This window comes from Anomaloglossus baeobatrachus, unplaced genomic scaffold, assembly GCF_048569485.1.
Source record: "Anomaloglossus baeobatrachus isolate aAnoBae1 unplaced genomic scaffold, aAnoBae1.hap1 Scaffold_1010, whole genome shotgun sequence".
Taxonomy (NCBI): domain Eukaryota; kingdom Metazoa; phylum Chordata; class Amphibia; order Anura; family Aromobatidae; genus Anomaloglossus; species Anomaloglossus baeobatrachus.
In genome coordinates, this window is record NW_027441838.1 from 4,784 (window position 1) to 22,705 (window position 17,922).

General features: G+C 52.8%; 1 protein-coding gene across 1 annotated transcript; it reads left to right on the top strand.

Moving 5' to 3' along the window:
* Positions 1–3,049: 3,049 nt before the first annotated feature.
* Positions 3,050–17,703, top strand: LOC142260387 (tubulin alpha chain, testis-specific-like; the record flags this gene model as incomplete). The annotated part of the gene is made up of 2 exons (XM_075331901.1): positions 3,050–3,730; positions 17,305–17,703. Coding segments are annotated over 2 exons (978 nt in total), but the record flags the coding sequence as incomplete, so codon positions are not given.
* Between the last annotated feature and the right edge of the window lie 219 nt (positions 17,704–17,922).

Genomic DNA, 17,922 nt, shown 5'->3' on the forward strand with positions numbered 1-17,922 from the left:
ACGTGTTTCAGGAGATCTGTTGCCGCTGGGGGATGCCGGACGTCGACCTAATGGCGTCCCGGCACAACAACAAGGTCCCGACGTTCATGGCACGGTCTCAAGATCACAGAGCTCTGGCGGCAGACGCCTTAGTTCAGGATTGGTCGCAGTTTCAACTCCCTTATGTGTTCCCTCCTCTGGCACTGTTGCCCAGAGTGTTACGCAAGATCAGGGCCGACTGCCGCCGCGCCATCCTCGTAGCTCCAGACTGGCCGAGGAGGTCGTGGTACCCGGATCTGTGGCATCTCACGGTCGGCCAACCGTGGGCACTACCAGACCGACCAGACTTGCTGTCTCAAGGGCCGTTTTTCCATCTGAATTCTGCGGCCCTCAACCTGACTGTGTGGCCATTGAGTCCTGGATCCTAGCGTCTTCAGGGTTATCTCAAGAGGTCATTGCCACTATGAGACAGGCCAGGAAACCAACGTCCACCAGGATCTACCACAGGACATGGAAAATATTCCTGTCGTGGTGCTCTGCTCAGGGTGTTTCTCCCTGGCCGTTTGCCTTGCCCACTTTTCTGTCCTTCCTTCAATCCGGATTAGAAAAGGGTTTGTCACTAGGCTCCCTTAAGGGACAAGTCTCTGCGCTCTCTGTCTTTTTTCAGAAGCGCCTGGCCAGACTTCCACAGGTACGCACGTTCCTGCAGGGGGTTTGTCACATCGTTCCTCCTTACAAGCGGCCGTTAGAACCCTGGGATCTGAACAGGGTGCTGATGGCTCTTCAGAAACCACCGTTCGAGACAATGAGGGATATTTCTCTCTCACGCCTTTCGCAGAAGGTGGTTTTCCTAGTAGCAGTCACTTCGCTTCGGAGAGTGTCTGAGCTAGCAGCGCTGTCATGCAAAGCCCCTTTCCTGGTGTTTCACCAGGACAAGGTGGTTCTGCGTCCGGTTCCGGACTTTCTCCCTAAGGTGGTATCCCCCTTTCATCTCAATCAGGATATCTCCTTACCCTCTTTTTGTCCTCATCCAGTTCACCAATGTGAAAAGGATTTGCACTTGTTAGATCTGGTGAGAGCACTCAGAATCTACATTTCTCGTACGGCGCCCCTGCGCCGCTCGGATGCACTCTTTGTCCTTGTCGCTGGCCAGCGTAAAGGGTCGCAGGCTTCCAAATCAACCCTGGCTCGGTGGATCAAGGAACCAATTCTCGAAGCTTACCGTTCCTCCGGGCTTCCGGTTCCCTCAGGGCTGAAGGCCCATTCTACCAGGGTCGTGGGAGCGTCCTGGGCTTTGCGGCACCAGGCTACGGCTCAGCAGGTGTGTCAGGCGGCTACCTGGTCGAGCCTGCACACTTTCACGAAACACTATCAGGTGCATACCTATGCTTCGGCAGATGCCAGCCTAGGTAGGCGAGTCCTTCAGGCGGCGGTTGCCCACCTGTAGGACGGAGCCGGTTGCGGCTCTATTATGAGGTATTATTTACCCACCCAGGGACTGCTTTTGGACGTCCCAATTGTCTGGGTCTCCCAATGGAGCGACAAAGAAGAAGGGAATTTTGTTTACTTACCGTAAATTCCTTTTCTTCTAGCTCCTATTGGGAGACCCAGCACCCGCCCCTGTTTTTTTGTGTACACATGTTGTTCATGTTGAATGGTTTCAGTTCTCCGATATTCCTTCGGATTGAATTTACTTTAAACCAATTATAATTTTTTCCTCCTTCTTGCTTTTGCACCAAAACTGATGAGCCCGTGAGCACGGGGGGTGTATAGGCAGAAGGGGAGGGGCTTTACACTTTTAGTGTAATACTTTGTGTGGCCTCCGGAGGCATGAGCTATACACCCAATTGTCTGGGTCTCCCAATTGGAGCTAGAAGAAAAGGAATTTACGGTAAGTAAACAAAATTCCCTTCTTTTTCTCTATTTCGTTCCGTTTTCGAGATAAAAATGCTACGCCCGTTGTTTTCCACCAGGTGGCGCTATAGGTGGCTTCATTGCGTAGCGCATGGCTACTTTACTATACCTAGACACCACTTCTATGCCTATAGCTGCCGCCGTTCTCAAGTTAATGGCGGTGGACAGGATATGGGTGGACACACTGTATATAGGTGCGGTGTATACAGGATATGGGTGGACACACTGTATATAGGTGCGGTGTATACAGGATATGGGTGGACACACTGTATATAGGTGCGGTGTATACAGGATATGGGTGGACACACTGTATATAGGTGCGGTGTATACAGGAGATGGGTGGACACACTGTATATAGGTGCGGTGTATACAGGACATGGGTGGACACACTGTATATAGGTGCAGTGTATACAGGAGATGGGTGGACACACTGTATATAGGTGTGGTGTATACAGGATATGGGTGGACACACTGTATATAGGTGCGGTGTATACAGGAGATGGGTGGACACACTGTATATAGGTGCGGTGTATACAGGACATGGGTGGACACACTGTATATAGGTGCAGTGTATACAGGATATGGGTGGACACACTGTATATAGGTGCAGTGTATACAGGAGATGGGTGGACACACTGTATATAGGTGCGGTGTATACAGGAGATGGGTGGACACACTGTATATAGGTGCGGTGTATACAGGAGATGGGTGGACACACTGTATATAGGTGCGGTATATACAGGAGATGGGTGGACACACTGTATATAGGTGCGGTGTATACAGGAGATGGGTGGACACACTGTATATAGGTGCGGTGTATACAGGAGATGGGTGGACACACTGTATATAGGTGCGGTGTATACAGGAGATGGGTGGACACGCTCTGTATAGGTGCGGTGTATACAGGAGATGGGTGGACACACTGTATATAGGTGCGGTGTATTCAGGAGATGGGTGGACACGCTGTATATAGGTGCGGTGTATACAGGAGATGGGTGGACGCACTGTATGAAGCTGGTGTTACATGATCGCAGGGCTGTGATGGTGACTGAGGCTCCTCTATGGCCCCTATGATCAGCACTGATCTATACATAGAGGACATGGAAGGCTTTGGTTATGACAGTTGTGTGTAATATGGCACTATCTTCTCTCGCAGGCTGACCAGTGCACCGGATTACAAGGTTTCCTCATTTTCCACAGCTTTGGAGGCGGCACAGGCTCAGGATTTGCATCTCTTCTGATGGAGAGACTCTCTATAGATTATGGCAAGAAGTCCAAGCTTGAGTTTGCAATCTACCCAGCACCGCAAGTGTCCACAGCAGTGGTGGAGCCATACAACTCCATACTGACCACACACACCACGCTGGAGCATTCAGATTGCGCCTTTATGGTGGACAATGAGGCCATTTATGATATTTGTCGCCGAAACTTGGACATTGAACGTCCAACATACACAAATCTCAACCGTCTCATTGGGCAGATCGTGTCGTCCATCACTGCCTCGCTGAGGTTTGATGGGGCTTTAAATGTTGATCTCACCGAATTTCAGACAAACCTGGTTCCATATCCACGTATCCATTTCCCGCTGGTCACGTACGCGCCTGTCATCTCTGCAGAGAAGGCCTACCACGAGCAGCTGTCCGTGGCTGAAATAACCAATGCCTGCTTTGAGCCTGCAAACCAGATGGTGAAGTGTGACCCCCGCCACGGCAAATACATGGCCTGCTGCATGTTATACAGGGGGGACGTGGTCCCCAAGGATGTCAACGCCGCCATCGCAACCATTAAGACAAAACGCACTATTCAGTTTGTAGACTGGTGCCCAACAGGATTCAAGGTTAGTATTAGAAACCCACCCACACCGGCCTAAATGGAAAGTGTCATTACCAGTGCCGAGAATATTAGCACAGAATTAGATTGGTGGAAAAACCCATATAATAAAGTGAAGCCTATAGAAAAGATATACCATCACATGACTAGTGGGGTGCAGATTGTGAGATTGAAGCGGATCCACTAATTTTCCTACACATTGACATCTTAGCCCCTTCAGTCTCAGGATTGTGGGGGGTCCTAGAAGTATAACCCTACTGATAATAAAGTGATGGCATGTCCTTGCCAAGGAAAGGTCATCAATATACCAAGTCTGAAGACTCCATTAGGCCCTGTGCGCACACTGCGTTTTTACCCGCTTTTTTTGTGCGATTTTGCTGCAGAAATTTGAGAAAATGGTTGTGCCTTTCTGCAGACATTCCCCAGAAAAACCTATGGGGAAAAAAAATAGCTGTGCGCACACTGCGTTTTTTCTTAAGAAAATCTACCAAAAGAATTTTCTTAAGAAAAAGAATGAGCAGTCACTTCTTTTCTGCAGGTAACTGCGTTATTCACTCCATTGACTGCAATGTAATCATGAAATAGCGCAGGTAGCAAATCATGTGCGTTTCATTGCGTTTTCCTGCGTTATTCCCGCGTTGTTTCACGTTTTTCGGGACATAGTGTACATCACTGCCCTGTGTTTTGCAAGGACGTGATGTGACTAGAAGAGGCAGAGGAAGTTCCTCCATTTTCAGTGGTGTAGGAAGTATACATATATAATGCACAGACACATAGAAATCCAATGTACATATTAAAAAAAAAAAGCGTGTGCTCCGCCGTATTTTTACCGTCCAGCCGGGTAAGCACACAGCAGCGGCCCGATATTCTCAGGCTGGGGAGGGCGAGGGCCAGGGTAAATATCAGGTAAAAGCAAAGCACTTTCTTTGTCGCTCCATTGGGAGACCCAGACAATTGGGTGTATAGCTCATGCCTCCGGAGGCCACACAAAGTATTACACTAAAAGTGTAAAGCCCCTCCCCTTCTGCCTATACACCCCCCGTGCATCACGGGCTCCTCAGTTTTTATGCTTTGTGCGAAGGAGGCTGACATCCACGCATAGCTCCACAGCTTGGTCAGCAGCAGCTGCTGACTAGGTCGGATGGAAGAAAAGAGGGCCCATAAAGGGCCCCCAGCATGCTCCCTTCTCACCCCACTGTGTCGGCGGTGCTGTTAAGGTTGAGGTACCCATTGCGGGTACACAGGCAGGAGCCACATGCTGTTTCTTTGTCGCTCCATTGGGAGACCCAGACAATTGGGGTGTATAGGCTATGCCTCCGGAGGCCGCACAAAGTATTACACTAAAAGTGTAAAGCCCCTCCCCTTCTGCCTATACACCCCCCGTGCTCCCACGGGCTCCTCAGTTTTTATGCTTTGTGCGAAGGAGGCAGACATGCACGCACAGCTCCATAGATGGGTCAGCAGCAGCTGCTGACTATGTCGGATGGAAGAAAAGTGGGCCCATATAGGGCCCCCAGCATGCTCCCTTCTCACCCCACTCTTGTCGGCGGTGTTGTTAAGGTTGAGGTATCCATTGCGGGTACGGAGGCTGGAGCCCACATGCTGTTTTCCTTCCCCATCCCCCTTAGGGCTCTGGGTGAAGTGGGATCCTATCGGTCTCCAGGCACTGAGACCGTGCTTCATCCACAACTCCTGGGAGCCTGCTGGATAGGAGCTGGGTATCGTTCAGGGACATGGCCCTGCTACTTGGAGGTACTCTGTGTCCCTGTGGGGACCGCGCACAGCAACACTCCAGCATTGCTGGGTGTGCTAGTGCACCGGGGACCGCGGCGCTGACCGGGTTAATGTGCCATTACACACTCAGCGTCGCTGAGTGTGTTTATGTAGGGGGACTACCGCACTACCGCCGCCGCCGCCATGTTTTAACACTGAGGCGCGGCTGGGACTTGTAGTGCGCCGGGGACTTCCGCGCGGCCGCGCTTTTATGGCAGCCGCGCTTATTACTTGAGTCCCCGGCTTGTACGGCCTAGTGTTTCCTCCTCCCGCCCACAGCCCTGACAGGCAGGGGAAGGGCGGGACGCTGTACAGACGAGCAGCAGTGAGGGCTGGAGCATGCTTTGCATACTCCACCCCCCTCACTGTGCACTGTGAGGCACCAATTCCCGCACTTTCTGGGTCACGCCCACGGCTCCCTCCTCTCCTCAGGACGCCGGCAGCCATTCCTGTCAGCTCCTCGGACGCTGCAGAGGGGGACAAATTCTGGGAGACCCAGGCAGGGACTCTGGTGGCCTCACAACCGCTTTAAGCGGGTGGTAAGCAGCACCTGTGGTGCTAGCCCCATTGTGCAGAAGTGTAATTATATGTTTATGGTATATATTTTACACTGTATAGTGCACAGTTGATTTCTGGCTATATTCCCTATTGTGTTACTCAGGGAAGACAATAGCATGGCGCCCACAAAAGGCAGGGGTGCCAAAACACAGGCTTACTATGCTGCCTGCGCCGCATGTACGACGCCGCTACCGGCAGGTTCCACTGACCCTCACTGTGTGCATTGCTCGGCCCCTGCTGCACTTACTCAGCCGGAGCCTCTGCTAGGGGGGGCCCAGGGGGCTCCACCTGCTGACACTGTCCAGGTGACAGGGACGGAGTTTGCAGTCTTTAAGGATAAACTCTCTGAGACTATGGCTAAGATACTAGAAGCCTTGCAGTCCAGACCGGTATCTCAGCACAGGGACTCTGTTGAATCATTGTTCCCTGGCCCCCCTCTGTTGGACCAACAATGTCCCCCCGGGGATTATCATAGAAACCTGGCTGAGGGCTCTGACACAGACCCCAGTCCCAGACCGACTAAGCGAGCTCGCTTGGCAATTCCCTCGACATCATCATATTGTTCAGGGTCTCAGCGGGGGGAATCTCTGGTTGATGATGCGGAGACAGCTGATCAGGATTCTGATCCTGAGGCCGCTCTCAATCTTGATACTCCGGACGGGGACGCCATAGTGAATGATCTTATTGCGTCCATCAATCGTATGTTGGATATTTCTCCTTCAGCTCCTCCGGTGGAGGAGTCAGCTTCTCAGCAGGAGAAATTCCGTTTCAGGTTTCCCAAGCGTACACCGAGTATGTTTCTGGACCACTCTGACTTCAGAGACGCAGTCCAGAATCACCATGATTGTCCAGATAAGCGTTTTTCTAAGCGCCTTAAGGATACACGTTATCCCTTTCCCCCTGACGTGGTCAAGGGTTGGACTCAGTGTCCCAAGGTGGATCCTCCAATCTCTAGACTGGCGGCTAGATCCATTCTTGCAGTGGAAGATGGGGCTTCACTCAAAGATGCCACTGACAGGCAGATGGAGCTCTGGTTGAAATCCATCTATGAAGCTATCGGCGCTCCTTTTGCCCCAGCATTCGCAGCCGTATGGGCGCTACAGGCTATATCAGCAGGTCAAGCGCAAATTGACGCAGCCACACGCACTTCCGCGCCCCAGGTGGCGTCCATAACCGCTCAGACGTCGGCAATGGCGTCTTAAGCTATTAATGCTGTCCTGGACTCTGCGAGCCGTACGGCGGTTGCATCCGCCAATTCGGTGGTACTCCGCAGGGCCTTGTGGCTACGGGAATGGAAGGCAGATTCGGCTTCCAAAAAGCGCTTAACTAGTTTGCCAATTTCTGGCGACCGGTTGTTTGGCGAGCGTTTGGATGAAATCATCAAACAATCCAAGGGAAAGGATACATCCTTACCCCAGCCCAAACCGAACATACCCCAACAGAGGAGGGGGCAGTCGAGGTTTCGGTCCTTTCGGGGCGCGGGCAGGTCCCAATTCTCCTCGTCCAAAAGGTCTCAGAAAGGTCAAAGGAACTCTGATTCATGGCGGTCTAAGTCACGTCCTAAAAAGACCACCGGAGGTGCCGCTACCAAAGCGGCTTCCTCATGACTTTCGGCCTCCTCAATCCGCATCCTCGGTCGGTGGCAGGCTCTCCCGCTTTTGCGACACCTGGCTGCCACGGGTAAAAGACCGCTGGGTGAGAGACATTCTGTCTCACGGTTACAAGATAGAGTTCACCTCTCGTCCCCCGACTCGATTCTTCAGGTCATCCCCGCCTCCCGAGCGAGCCGATGCTCTTCGGCAGGCGCTGGGCACTCTGAAAGCAGAAGGAGTGGTGGTCCCTGTTCCTCTTCAGCAACAGGGCCACGGTTTTTACTCCAACCTGTTTGTGGTCCCAAAGAAGGACGGGTCTTTCCGTCCTGTCCTGGACCTGAAACTGCTCAACAAACACGTAAGGACCAGGCGGTTCCGGATGGAATCCCTCCGCTCCGTCATCGCCTCAATGTCCCAAGGAGATTTCCTTGCATCGATCGATATCAAAGATGCTTATCTCCACGTTCCGATTGCTCCAGAGCATCAGCGCTTCTTGCGCTTCGCCATAAGAGACGAACACCTGCAGTTCGTGGCACTGCCGTTCGGCCTGGCAACAGCCCCACGGGTTTTCACCAAGGTTATGGCTACTGTAGTAGCGGTCCTCCACTCTCAGGGTCACTCGGTGATCCCTTACTTGGACGATCTCCTGATCAAGGCACCCTCTCAGGAGGCATGCCAACACAGCCTCGACGCTACCCTGGAGACTCTCCAGAGTTTCGGGTGGATCATCAATTTTCCAAGGTCAAGTCTGACACCGGCACAATCGCTGACATATCTTGGCATGGAGTTTCATACCCTCTCAGCGATAGTGAAGCTTCCGCTCATCAAGCAGCGGTCGCTACAGAAGGGGGTACAATCTCTCCTGCAAGGTCAGGCACACCCCTTGAGGCGCCTCATGCACTTCCTGGGGAAGATGGTGGCAGCAATGGAGGCAGTCCCTTTCGCGCAGTTTCACCTGCGTCCTCTTCAATGGGACATCCTTCGCAAATGGGACAGGAAGCCGACGTCCCTCGACAGGAACGTCTCTCTCACAGGCGACCAAAGCTTCACTTCGGTGGTGGCTTCTTCCCACTTCATTATCGAAGGGGAAATCCTTCCTACCCCCATCCTGGCAGGTGGTCACGACGGACGCGAGTCTGTCAGGGTGGGGAGCGGTTTTTCTCCACCACAGGGCTCAGGGTACGTGGACCCGGCAAGAGTCTTCACTTCAGATCAATGTTCTGGAAATACGGGCAGTGTACCTTGCCCTGAAAGCGTTCCAGCAGTGGCTGGAAGGCAAGCAGATCCGAATTCAGTCGGACAATTCAACAGCGGTGGCATACATCAACCACCAAGGCGGCACGCGCAGTCGGCAAGCCTTCCAGGAAGTCCGGCGGATCTTGATGTGGGTGGAAGCCACGGCCTCCACCATCTCTGCAGTTCACATCCCGGGCGTGGAAAACTGGGAAGCAGATTATCTCAGTCGCCAGGGCATGGACGCAGGGGAATGGTCCCTTCACCCGGACGTGTTTCAGGAGATCTGTTGCCGTTGGGGGGTGCCGGACGTCGACCTCATGGCGTCCCGACACAACAACAAGGTACCGACGTTCATGGCACGGTCTCAAGATCCCAGAGCTATGGCGGCAGACGCCTTAGTTCAGGATTGGTCGCAGTTTCAGCTCCCTTATGTGTTTCCTCCGCTGGCACTGTTGCCCATGGTGTTACGCAAGATCAGGGCCGACTGCCGCCGCGTCATCCTCGTCGCTCCAGACTGGCCGAGGAGGTCGTGGTACCCGGATCTGTGGCATCTCACGGTCGGCCAACCGTGGGCACTACCAGACCGACCAGACTTGCTGTCTCAAGGGCCGTTTTTCCATCTGAATTCTGCGGCCCTCAACCTGACTGTGTGGCCATTGAGTCCTGGATCCTAGCGTCTTCAGGATTATCTCAAGAGGTCATTGCCACTATGAGACAGGCTAGGAAACCAACGTCCGCCAAGATCTACCACAGGACGTGGAAAATTTTCCTGTCGTGGTGCTCTGCTCAGGGTTTTTCTCCCTGGCCTTTTGCCTTGCCCACTTTTCTGTCCTTCCTTCAATCTGGACTGGAAAAGGGTTTGTCGCTCGGCTCCCTTAAGGGACAAGTCTCAGCGCTCTCTGTGTTTTTCCAGAAGCACCTAGCTAGACTTCCACAGGTACGCACGTTCCTGCAGGGGGTTTGTCACATCGTTCCTTCTTACAAGCGTCCGTTAGAACCCTGGGATCTGAACAAGGTGCTGAGGGTTCTTCAGAAACCACCATTCGAGCCAATGAGGGATATTTCTCTCTCACGCCTTTCGCAGAAAGTGGTCTTCCTAGTAGCAGTCACATCACTTCGGAGAGTGTCTGAGCTAGCAGCGCTGTCATGCAAAGCCCCTTTCCTGGTGTTTCACCAGGACAAGGTGGTTCTGCGTCCGGTTCCGGAATTTCTCCCTAAGGTGGTATCCCCCTTTCATCTCAATCAGGATATCTCCTTACCTTCTTTTTGTCCTCATCCAGTTCACCAATGTGAAAAGGATTTGCACTTGTTAGATCTGGTGAGAGCACTCGGACTCTACATTTCTCGTACGGCGCCCCTGCGCCGCTCGGATGCACTCTTTGTCCTTGTCGCTGGCCAGCGTAAAGGGTCACAGGCTTCCAAATCAACCCTGGCTCGGTGGATCAAGGAGCCAATTCTCGAAGCTTACCGTTCGGCTGGGCTTCCGGTTCCCTCAGGGCTGAAGGCCCATTCTACCAGAGCCGTGGGCGCGTCCTGGGCTTTGAGGCACCAGGCTACGGCTCAGCAGGTGTGTCAGGCGGCTACCTGGTCGAGCCTGCACACTTTCACGAAACACTATCAGGTGCATACGTATGCTTCGGCGGATGCCAGCCTAGGTAGACGAGTCCTTCAGGCGGCGGTTGCCCACCTGTAGGAAGGGGCCGTGTTACGGCTCTATCACGAGGTATTAATTTACCCACCCAGGGACTGCTTTTGGACGTCCCAATTGTCTGGGTCTCCCAATGGAGCGACAAAGAAGAAGGGAATTTTGTTTACTTACCGTAAATTCCTTTTCTTCTAGCTCCAATTGGGAGACCCAGCACCCGCCCCTGTTTTTTGTGTACACATGTTGTTCATGTTGAATGGTTTCAGTTCTCCGATATTCCTTCGGATTGAAGTTACTTTAAACCAGTTTATAATTCTTTTTCCTCCTTCTTGCTTTTGCACCAAAACTGAGGAGCCCGTGAGCACGGGGGGTGTATAGGCAGAAGGGGAGGGGCTTTACACTTTTAGTGTAATACTTTGTGCGGCCTCCGGAGGCATAGCCTATACACCCCAATTGTCTGGGTCTCCCAATTGGAGCTAGAAGAAAAGGAATTTACGGTAAGTAAACAAAATTCCCTTCTTTCCTTCCCCATCCCTTACTGGGCTCTGGGTGAAGTGGGATCCTATCGGTCTCCAGGCACAGGGACCGTGCTCCCTCCGCAGCCCCTGGGAATCTGCTGGATAGGAGCCGGGTATCGTCAGGGACAAGGCCCTGCTACTGTGAGGTACTCTGTGTCCCCGTGGGGACCGCGCATGGAGCGCTTGTGCCATACACATTACAGCACTGCTGGGTGTGTTAGTGCGCCGGGGACTACCGCGCATTGAGCGCTTGTGCTATACACATTGCAGCACTGCTGGGTGTGTTAGTGCGCCGGGGACTACCGCGCGGCCGCGCTTATTGCCGGCCGCGCTTATAACTTTAGTCCCCGGCTTCTGCGGCCTAGTGTCGTATATTCCCGCCCACAGGCCTGCCAGTCAGGGGAAGGGCGGGACGCTGCACAGATCGTCAGCGCTGAGGGCTGGAGCATACATTAGTATCCTCCTCCCTCCTCACTCAGTACACTGGGGCACTAGATTCCCGCACTTTTCTTGGGCACGCCCACGGTCCCCTCCTCCCCACAGAACGCCGGCAGCCATTCCTGTCAGCGATTCAGACGCTGGAGAGGAGAGACAACAGGGAGACCCAGGCAGGGAATCTGGTGATCACACAACCGCTCTGAGCGGTCGGTAAGCAGCACCTGAAGTGCTGGCCCCACTGAGTACCGAAGTGTATATATATATATATATATATATATATATATATATATATATATATATATATATATATATATATATATATATATATAGGCTATACATTTGCACTGTACGGTCGCTCTGTTGTTTTTTGGCTATATACCCTCCTGGATTGTTCTCAGAGGAGACAACAGCATGTCGTCCGCAAAAAGCAAGGGTGCCAAAGCACAGGCGTACTTTGCAGCCTGTACATCATGTGCGGCTATACTACCGGCAGGTTCCACTGACCCTCATTGTGTGCAATGCTCGGCCCCTGTGGCACTTACTCAGCCGGAGCCTCTGCTACAGGTGGCCCAGGTGGATCCACCTGCTACCACTATCCAGGTGACAGGGACGGAGTTTGCAGTATTTGCTGACAAACTGTCTGAGAGTATGGATAAATGGTCTGCTAAAATACTAGAAGCCCTACAGTCCAGACCGGTGACTCAGGTCCCGGGCACTGTTCAGTCTTTGACCCCTGGTCCCCCTCAATTGGAACAGCAAAGTGCCCCTGGGGTGACCCATAGATCCCAGGGTGAGGTCTCTGACACGGACCGCAGTCCCAGACCGCTTAAGCGGGCGCGCTGGGAAATTCCCTCCACCTCATCACACTGCTCAGGGTCGCAGCAGGAGGACTCTCTGGAGGATGAAGCGGAGGTATCAGATCAGGACTCTGATCCTGAGGCCGCTCTCAACCTAGATACACCTGAAGGTGACGCAGTAGTGAATGACCTTATAGCGACCATCAATCAGGTGTTGGATATTTCTCCCCCAGCTCCTCCAATTGAGGAGTCGGCTTCTCAGGAGAAATTCCGTTTCAGGTTTCCCAAGCGTACATTGAGTACGTTTCTGGATCACTCTGACTTCAGAGAGGCAGTCCAGAAAAACCGAGACTGTCCAGATAAGCGCTTTTCCAAGCGCCTTAAGGATACACGTTATCCCTTCCCCCCTGATGTTGTCAAGGGCTGGACTCAGTGTCCTAAGGTGGATCCTCCAATCTCCAGACTGGCGGCTAGATCCATAGTTGCAGTGGAAGATGGGGCTTCACTCAAAGATGCCACTGACAGACAGATGGAACTATGGTTGAAATCCATCTATGAAGCTATCGGCGCGTCGTTTGCTCCAGCATTCGCTGCCGTATGGGCACTCCAAGCTATCTCAGCTTGTCAGGCGCAGATTAATGCAGTAACACGTACATCTGCCCCGCAAGTGGTGTCCTTAACCACTCAGGCGTCGGCGTTTGCGTCCTACGCCATTAATGCTATCCTGGACTCTGCGAGCCGTACGGCGGTAGCATCCGCCAATTCTGTGGTAGTCCGCAGGGCCATGTGGCTACGTGAATGGAAGGCAGATTCTGCTTCCAAAAAGTTCTTAACCGGTTTGCCATTGTCTGGCGACCGCTTGTTTGGTGAGCGATTGGATGAAATCATTAAACAATCCAAGGGAAAGGACTCATCCTTACCCCAGTCCAGACCAAACAGACCTCAACCACGGAAGGTACAATCGAGGTTTCGGTCCTTTCGGACCGCGGGCAGGTCTCAATTCTCCTCATCCAAAAGGCCTCAGAAAGATCAGAGGAACTCCGATTCATGGCGGTCTAAGTCACGTCCTAAAAAGACCGCCGGAGGAACCGCTCCCAAAGCGGCCACCTCATGACTTTCGGCCTCCTCAAACCGCATCCTCGGTCGGTGGCAGGCTCTCCCGCTTTTGCGACGCCTGGCTGCCACAGGTAAAAGACCGATGGGTGAGAGACATTCTGTCTCACGGTTACAGGATAGAGTTCAGCTCTCGTCCTCCGACTCGTTTCTTCAGAACATCTCCGCCCCCCGAAAGAGCCGATGCTCTTCTGCAGGCGGTGGGCACTCTGAAGGCGGAGGAAGTGGTGATCCCTGTTCCTCTTCAGCAACGGGGTCACGGTTTTTACTCCAACTTGTTTGTGGTGCCAAAAAAGGACGGATCCTTCCGTCCTGTTCTGGACCTAAAACTGCTCAACAAGCATGTGAAAACCAGGCGGTTCCGGATGGAATCCCTCCGCTCCGTCATCGCCTCAATGTCCCAAGGAGATTTCCTAGCATCAATCGACATCAAAGATGCTTATCTCCACGTACCGATTGCACCAGAGCATCAGCGCTTCCTGCGTTTCGCCATAGGGGACGAACACCTTCAGTTCGTGGCACTGCCTTTTGGCCTGGCGACAGCCCCACGGGTCTTCACCAAGGTTATGGCAACAGTGGTGGCAATCCTACATTCTCAGGGACACTCGGTGATCCCTTACTTAGACGATCTGCTTGTCAAGGCACCCTCTCAAGGGGCATGCCAACACAGCCTGAACATTGCTCTGGAGACTCTCCAGAGTTTCTGGTGGATTATCAACTTTCCAAAGTCAAATCTGACACCGGCCCAATCACTGACATATCTTGGCATGGAGTTTCATACTCTCTCAGCGATAGTGAAGCTTCCGCTGAACAAACAGCGTTCACTACAGACTGGGGTGCAATCTCTCCTTCAAGGCCAGTCACACCCCTTGAGGCGCCTCATGCACTTCCTAGGGAAGATGGTAGCAGCAATGGAGGCAGTTCCTTTTGCGCAGTTTCACCTGCGCCCACTTCAATGGGACATTCTCTGCAAATGGGACAGGAAGTCGACGTCCCTCGACAGGAACGTCTCCCTTTCTCGGGCAGCCAAAGCTTCCCTTCAGTGGTGGCTTCTCCCCACTTCTCTGTCGAAGGGGAAATCCTTCCTGCCCCCATCCTGGGCGGTGGTCACGACGGACGCGAGCCTGTCAGGGTGGGGAGCGGTCTTTCTCCACCACAGGGCTCAGGGGACTTGGACTCAGACAGAGTCCTCCCTTCAGATCAATGTTCTGGAGATACGGGCAGTGTATCTTGCCCTAAAGGCGTTCCAGCCGTGGCTGGAAGGCAAACAGATCCGAATTCAGTCGGACAACTCCACAGCGGTGGCATACATCAACCACCAAGGCGGCACACGCAGTCGGCAAGCCTTCCAGGAAGTCCGGCGGATTCTGCTGTGGGTGGAAGCCACAGCCTCCACCATATCCGCAGTTCACATCCCGGGCGTAGAAAACTGGGAAGCAGATTATCTCAGTCGCCAGGGCATGGACGCAGGGGAATGGTCCCTTCACCCGGACGTGTTTCAGGAGATCTGTTGCCGCTGGGGCATGCCGGACGTCGACCTAATGGCGTCCCGGCACAACAACAAGGTCCCGACATTCATGGCACGGTCTCAAGATCACAGAGCTCTGGCGGCAGACGCCTTAGTTCAGGATTGGTCGCAGTTTCAACTCCCTTATGTGTTTCCCCCTCTGGCACTGTTGCCCAGAGTGTTACGCAAGATCAGGACCGACTGCTGCCGCGCCATCCTCGTCGCTCCAGACTGGCCGAGGAGGTCGTGGTACCCGGATCTGTGGCATCTCACGGTCGGCCAACCGTGGGCACTACCAGATCGACCAGACTTGCTGTCTCAAGGGCCGTTTTTCCATCTGAATTTTGCGGCCCTCAACCTGACTGTGTGGCCATTGAGTCCTGGATCCTAGCGTCTTCAGGGTTATCTCAAGAGGTCATTGCCACTATGAGACAGGCTAGGAAGTCAACGTCCGCCAAGATCTACCATAGGACGTGGAAGATATTCCTGTCGTGGTGCTCTGCTCAGGGTTTTTCTCCCTGGCCATTTACCTTGCCCACTTTTCTGTCCTTCCTTCAATCCGGATTGGAAAAGGGTTTGTCGCTCGGCTCCCTTAAGGGACAAGTCTCTGCGCTCTCTGTGTTTTTTCAGAAGCGCCTGGCCAGACTTCCACAGGTGCGCACGTTCCTGCAGGGGGTTTGTCACATCGTCCCTCCTTACAAGCGTCCGTTAGAACCCTGGGATCTGAACAGGGTGCTGATGGCTCTTCAGAAACCACCGTTCGAGCCAATGAGGGATATTTCTCTCTCACGCCTTTCGCAGAAAGTGGTTTTCCTAGTAGCAGTCACTTCACTTCGGAGAGTGTCTGAGCTAGCAGCGCTGTCATGCAAAGCCCCTTTCCTGGTGTTTCACCAGGACAAGGTGGTTCTGCGTCCGGTTCCGGAATTTCTCCCTAAGGTGGTATCCCCCTTTCATCTCAATCAGGATATCTCCTTACCCTCTTTTTGTCCTCATCCAGTTCACCAATGTGAAAAGGATTTGCACTTGTTAGATCTGGTGAGAGCACTCAGATTCTACATTTCTCGTACGGCGCCCCTGCGCCGCTCGGATGCACTCTTTGTCCTTGTCGCTGGCCAGCGTAAAGGGACACAAGCTTCCAAATCAACCCTGGCTCGGTGGATCAAGGAACCAATTCTCGAAGCTTATCGTTCCTCGGGGCTTCCGGTTCCCTCAGGGCTGAAGGCCCATTCTACCAGGGCCGTGGGAGCGTCCTGGGCCTTGTGGCACCAGGCTACGGCTCAGCAGGTGTGTCAGGCGGCTACCTGGTCGAGCCTGCACTTTCACGAAACACTATCAGGTGCATACCTATGCTTCGGCAGATGCCAGCCTAGGTAGGCGAGTCCTTCAGGCGGCGGTTGCCCACCTGTAGGACGGAGCCGTTTACGGCTCTATTATGAGGTATTATTTACCCACCCAGGGACTGCTTTTGGACGTCCCAATTGTCTGGGTCTCCCAATGGAGCGACAAAGAAGAAGGGAATTTTGTTTACTTACCGTAAATTCCTTTTCTTCTAGCTCCAATTGGGAGACCCAGCACCCGCCCCTGTTCCCTTCGGGCTGTTGTTCTTTGTGTACACATGTTGTTCATGTTGAATGGTTTCAGTTCTCCGATATTCCTTCGGATTGAATTTACTTTAAACCAATTTATAATTTTTTCCTCCTTCTTGCTTTTGCACCAAAACTGATGAGCCCGTGGGAGCACGGGGGGTGTATAGGCAGAAGGGGAGGGGCTTTACACTTTTAGTGTAATACTTTGTGTGGCCTCCGGAGGCATGAGCTATACACCCAATTGTCTGGGTCTCCCAATTGGAGCTAGAAGAAAAGGAATTTACGGTAAGTAAACAAAATTCCCTTCTTTTGCTTGGTTACCCGATATTTATCTTGGTTACCAGCATACACCGCTCAGCGCTGGCTCCCTGCACACGTAACCAGTGTAAATATCGGGTAACTAACCAAAGCACATTGGTTAGTAATCCGATGTGTATCCTGGTTACGGGTGCAGGGAGCCAGAGAGCGCATGCGCACGAAATCCTACGGATCGCGCTGCTTAAAAACCGTTACATGCTGCGTTGCTCCCGCCCGGCGGTCAGTCAAAAAACAACTGACCGTGACGCAGCGGATGCAACGCAGCATCATCAGTCACAATCTGTCGCTAATAGAAGTCTATGGGGAAAAACTGGATTCCTGCAAAATATTTTGCAGGATACCGTAATTCATCAAGGCAATGGATTGTGACTGAAGCAAAACAACGGAAGTGTGAACTTAGCCTAAATGAATTAAGAATCAGCCAAATGGGAGTTGGGAGTCTCCTTACGCTGCATAGAAGCCGGCTGTCAGAGCTTACCGCTTATTACCTCTCCCCTCAGGTCGGAATCAACTACCAGCCCCCAACAGTGGTGCCCGGGGGAGACCTGGCCAAAGTGCAGCGCGCTGTGTGCATGCTGAGCAACACTACGGCCATCGCAGAGGCCTGGGCCCGGCTGGACCACAAGTTCGATCTGATGTACGCCAAGCGAGCCTTCGTGCACTGGTACGTGGGAGAGGGAATGGAGGAAGGAGAGTTCTCCGAGGCCCGAGAAGATCTGGCCGCGCTGGAAAAGGACTACGAAGAAGTGGGAATAGACTCTGTAGACGAGGAGGCTGAAGAGGGGGAGGAGTACTGAGGAAGGAGCAGCCGATGGGATAGGAGAGGTATTAGTGGTTATTAGCAGGTATTAGTGGTTATTAGCAGTTATTAGTGGTTATTAGCAGGTATTAGTGGTTATTAGCAGTTATTAGTGGTTATTCTGTTACTTGTTCTCTGTAGGTTACAGTTTACACATTAAAATAAGTTACATTGAAGAGATTCTCCACGTCCCGTCCTTATATAAAGATCTTTATTTACAGGTAACACACAAATACTATTCATTGGTGAGATATTTCCTCTTCTTAGCGGTGTTGGTGTATGGATGCCAGCGCCACTCCACCTCTGCCGTGCCCGCATT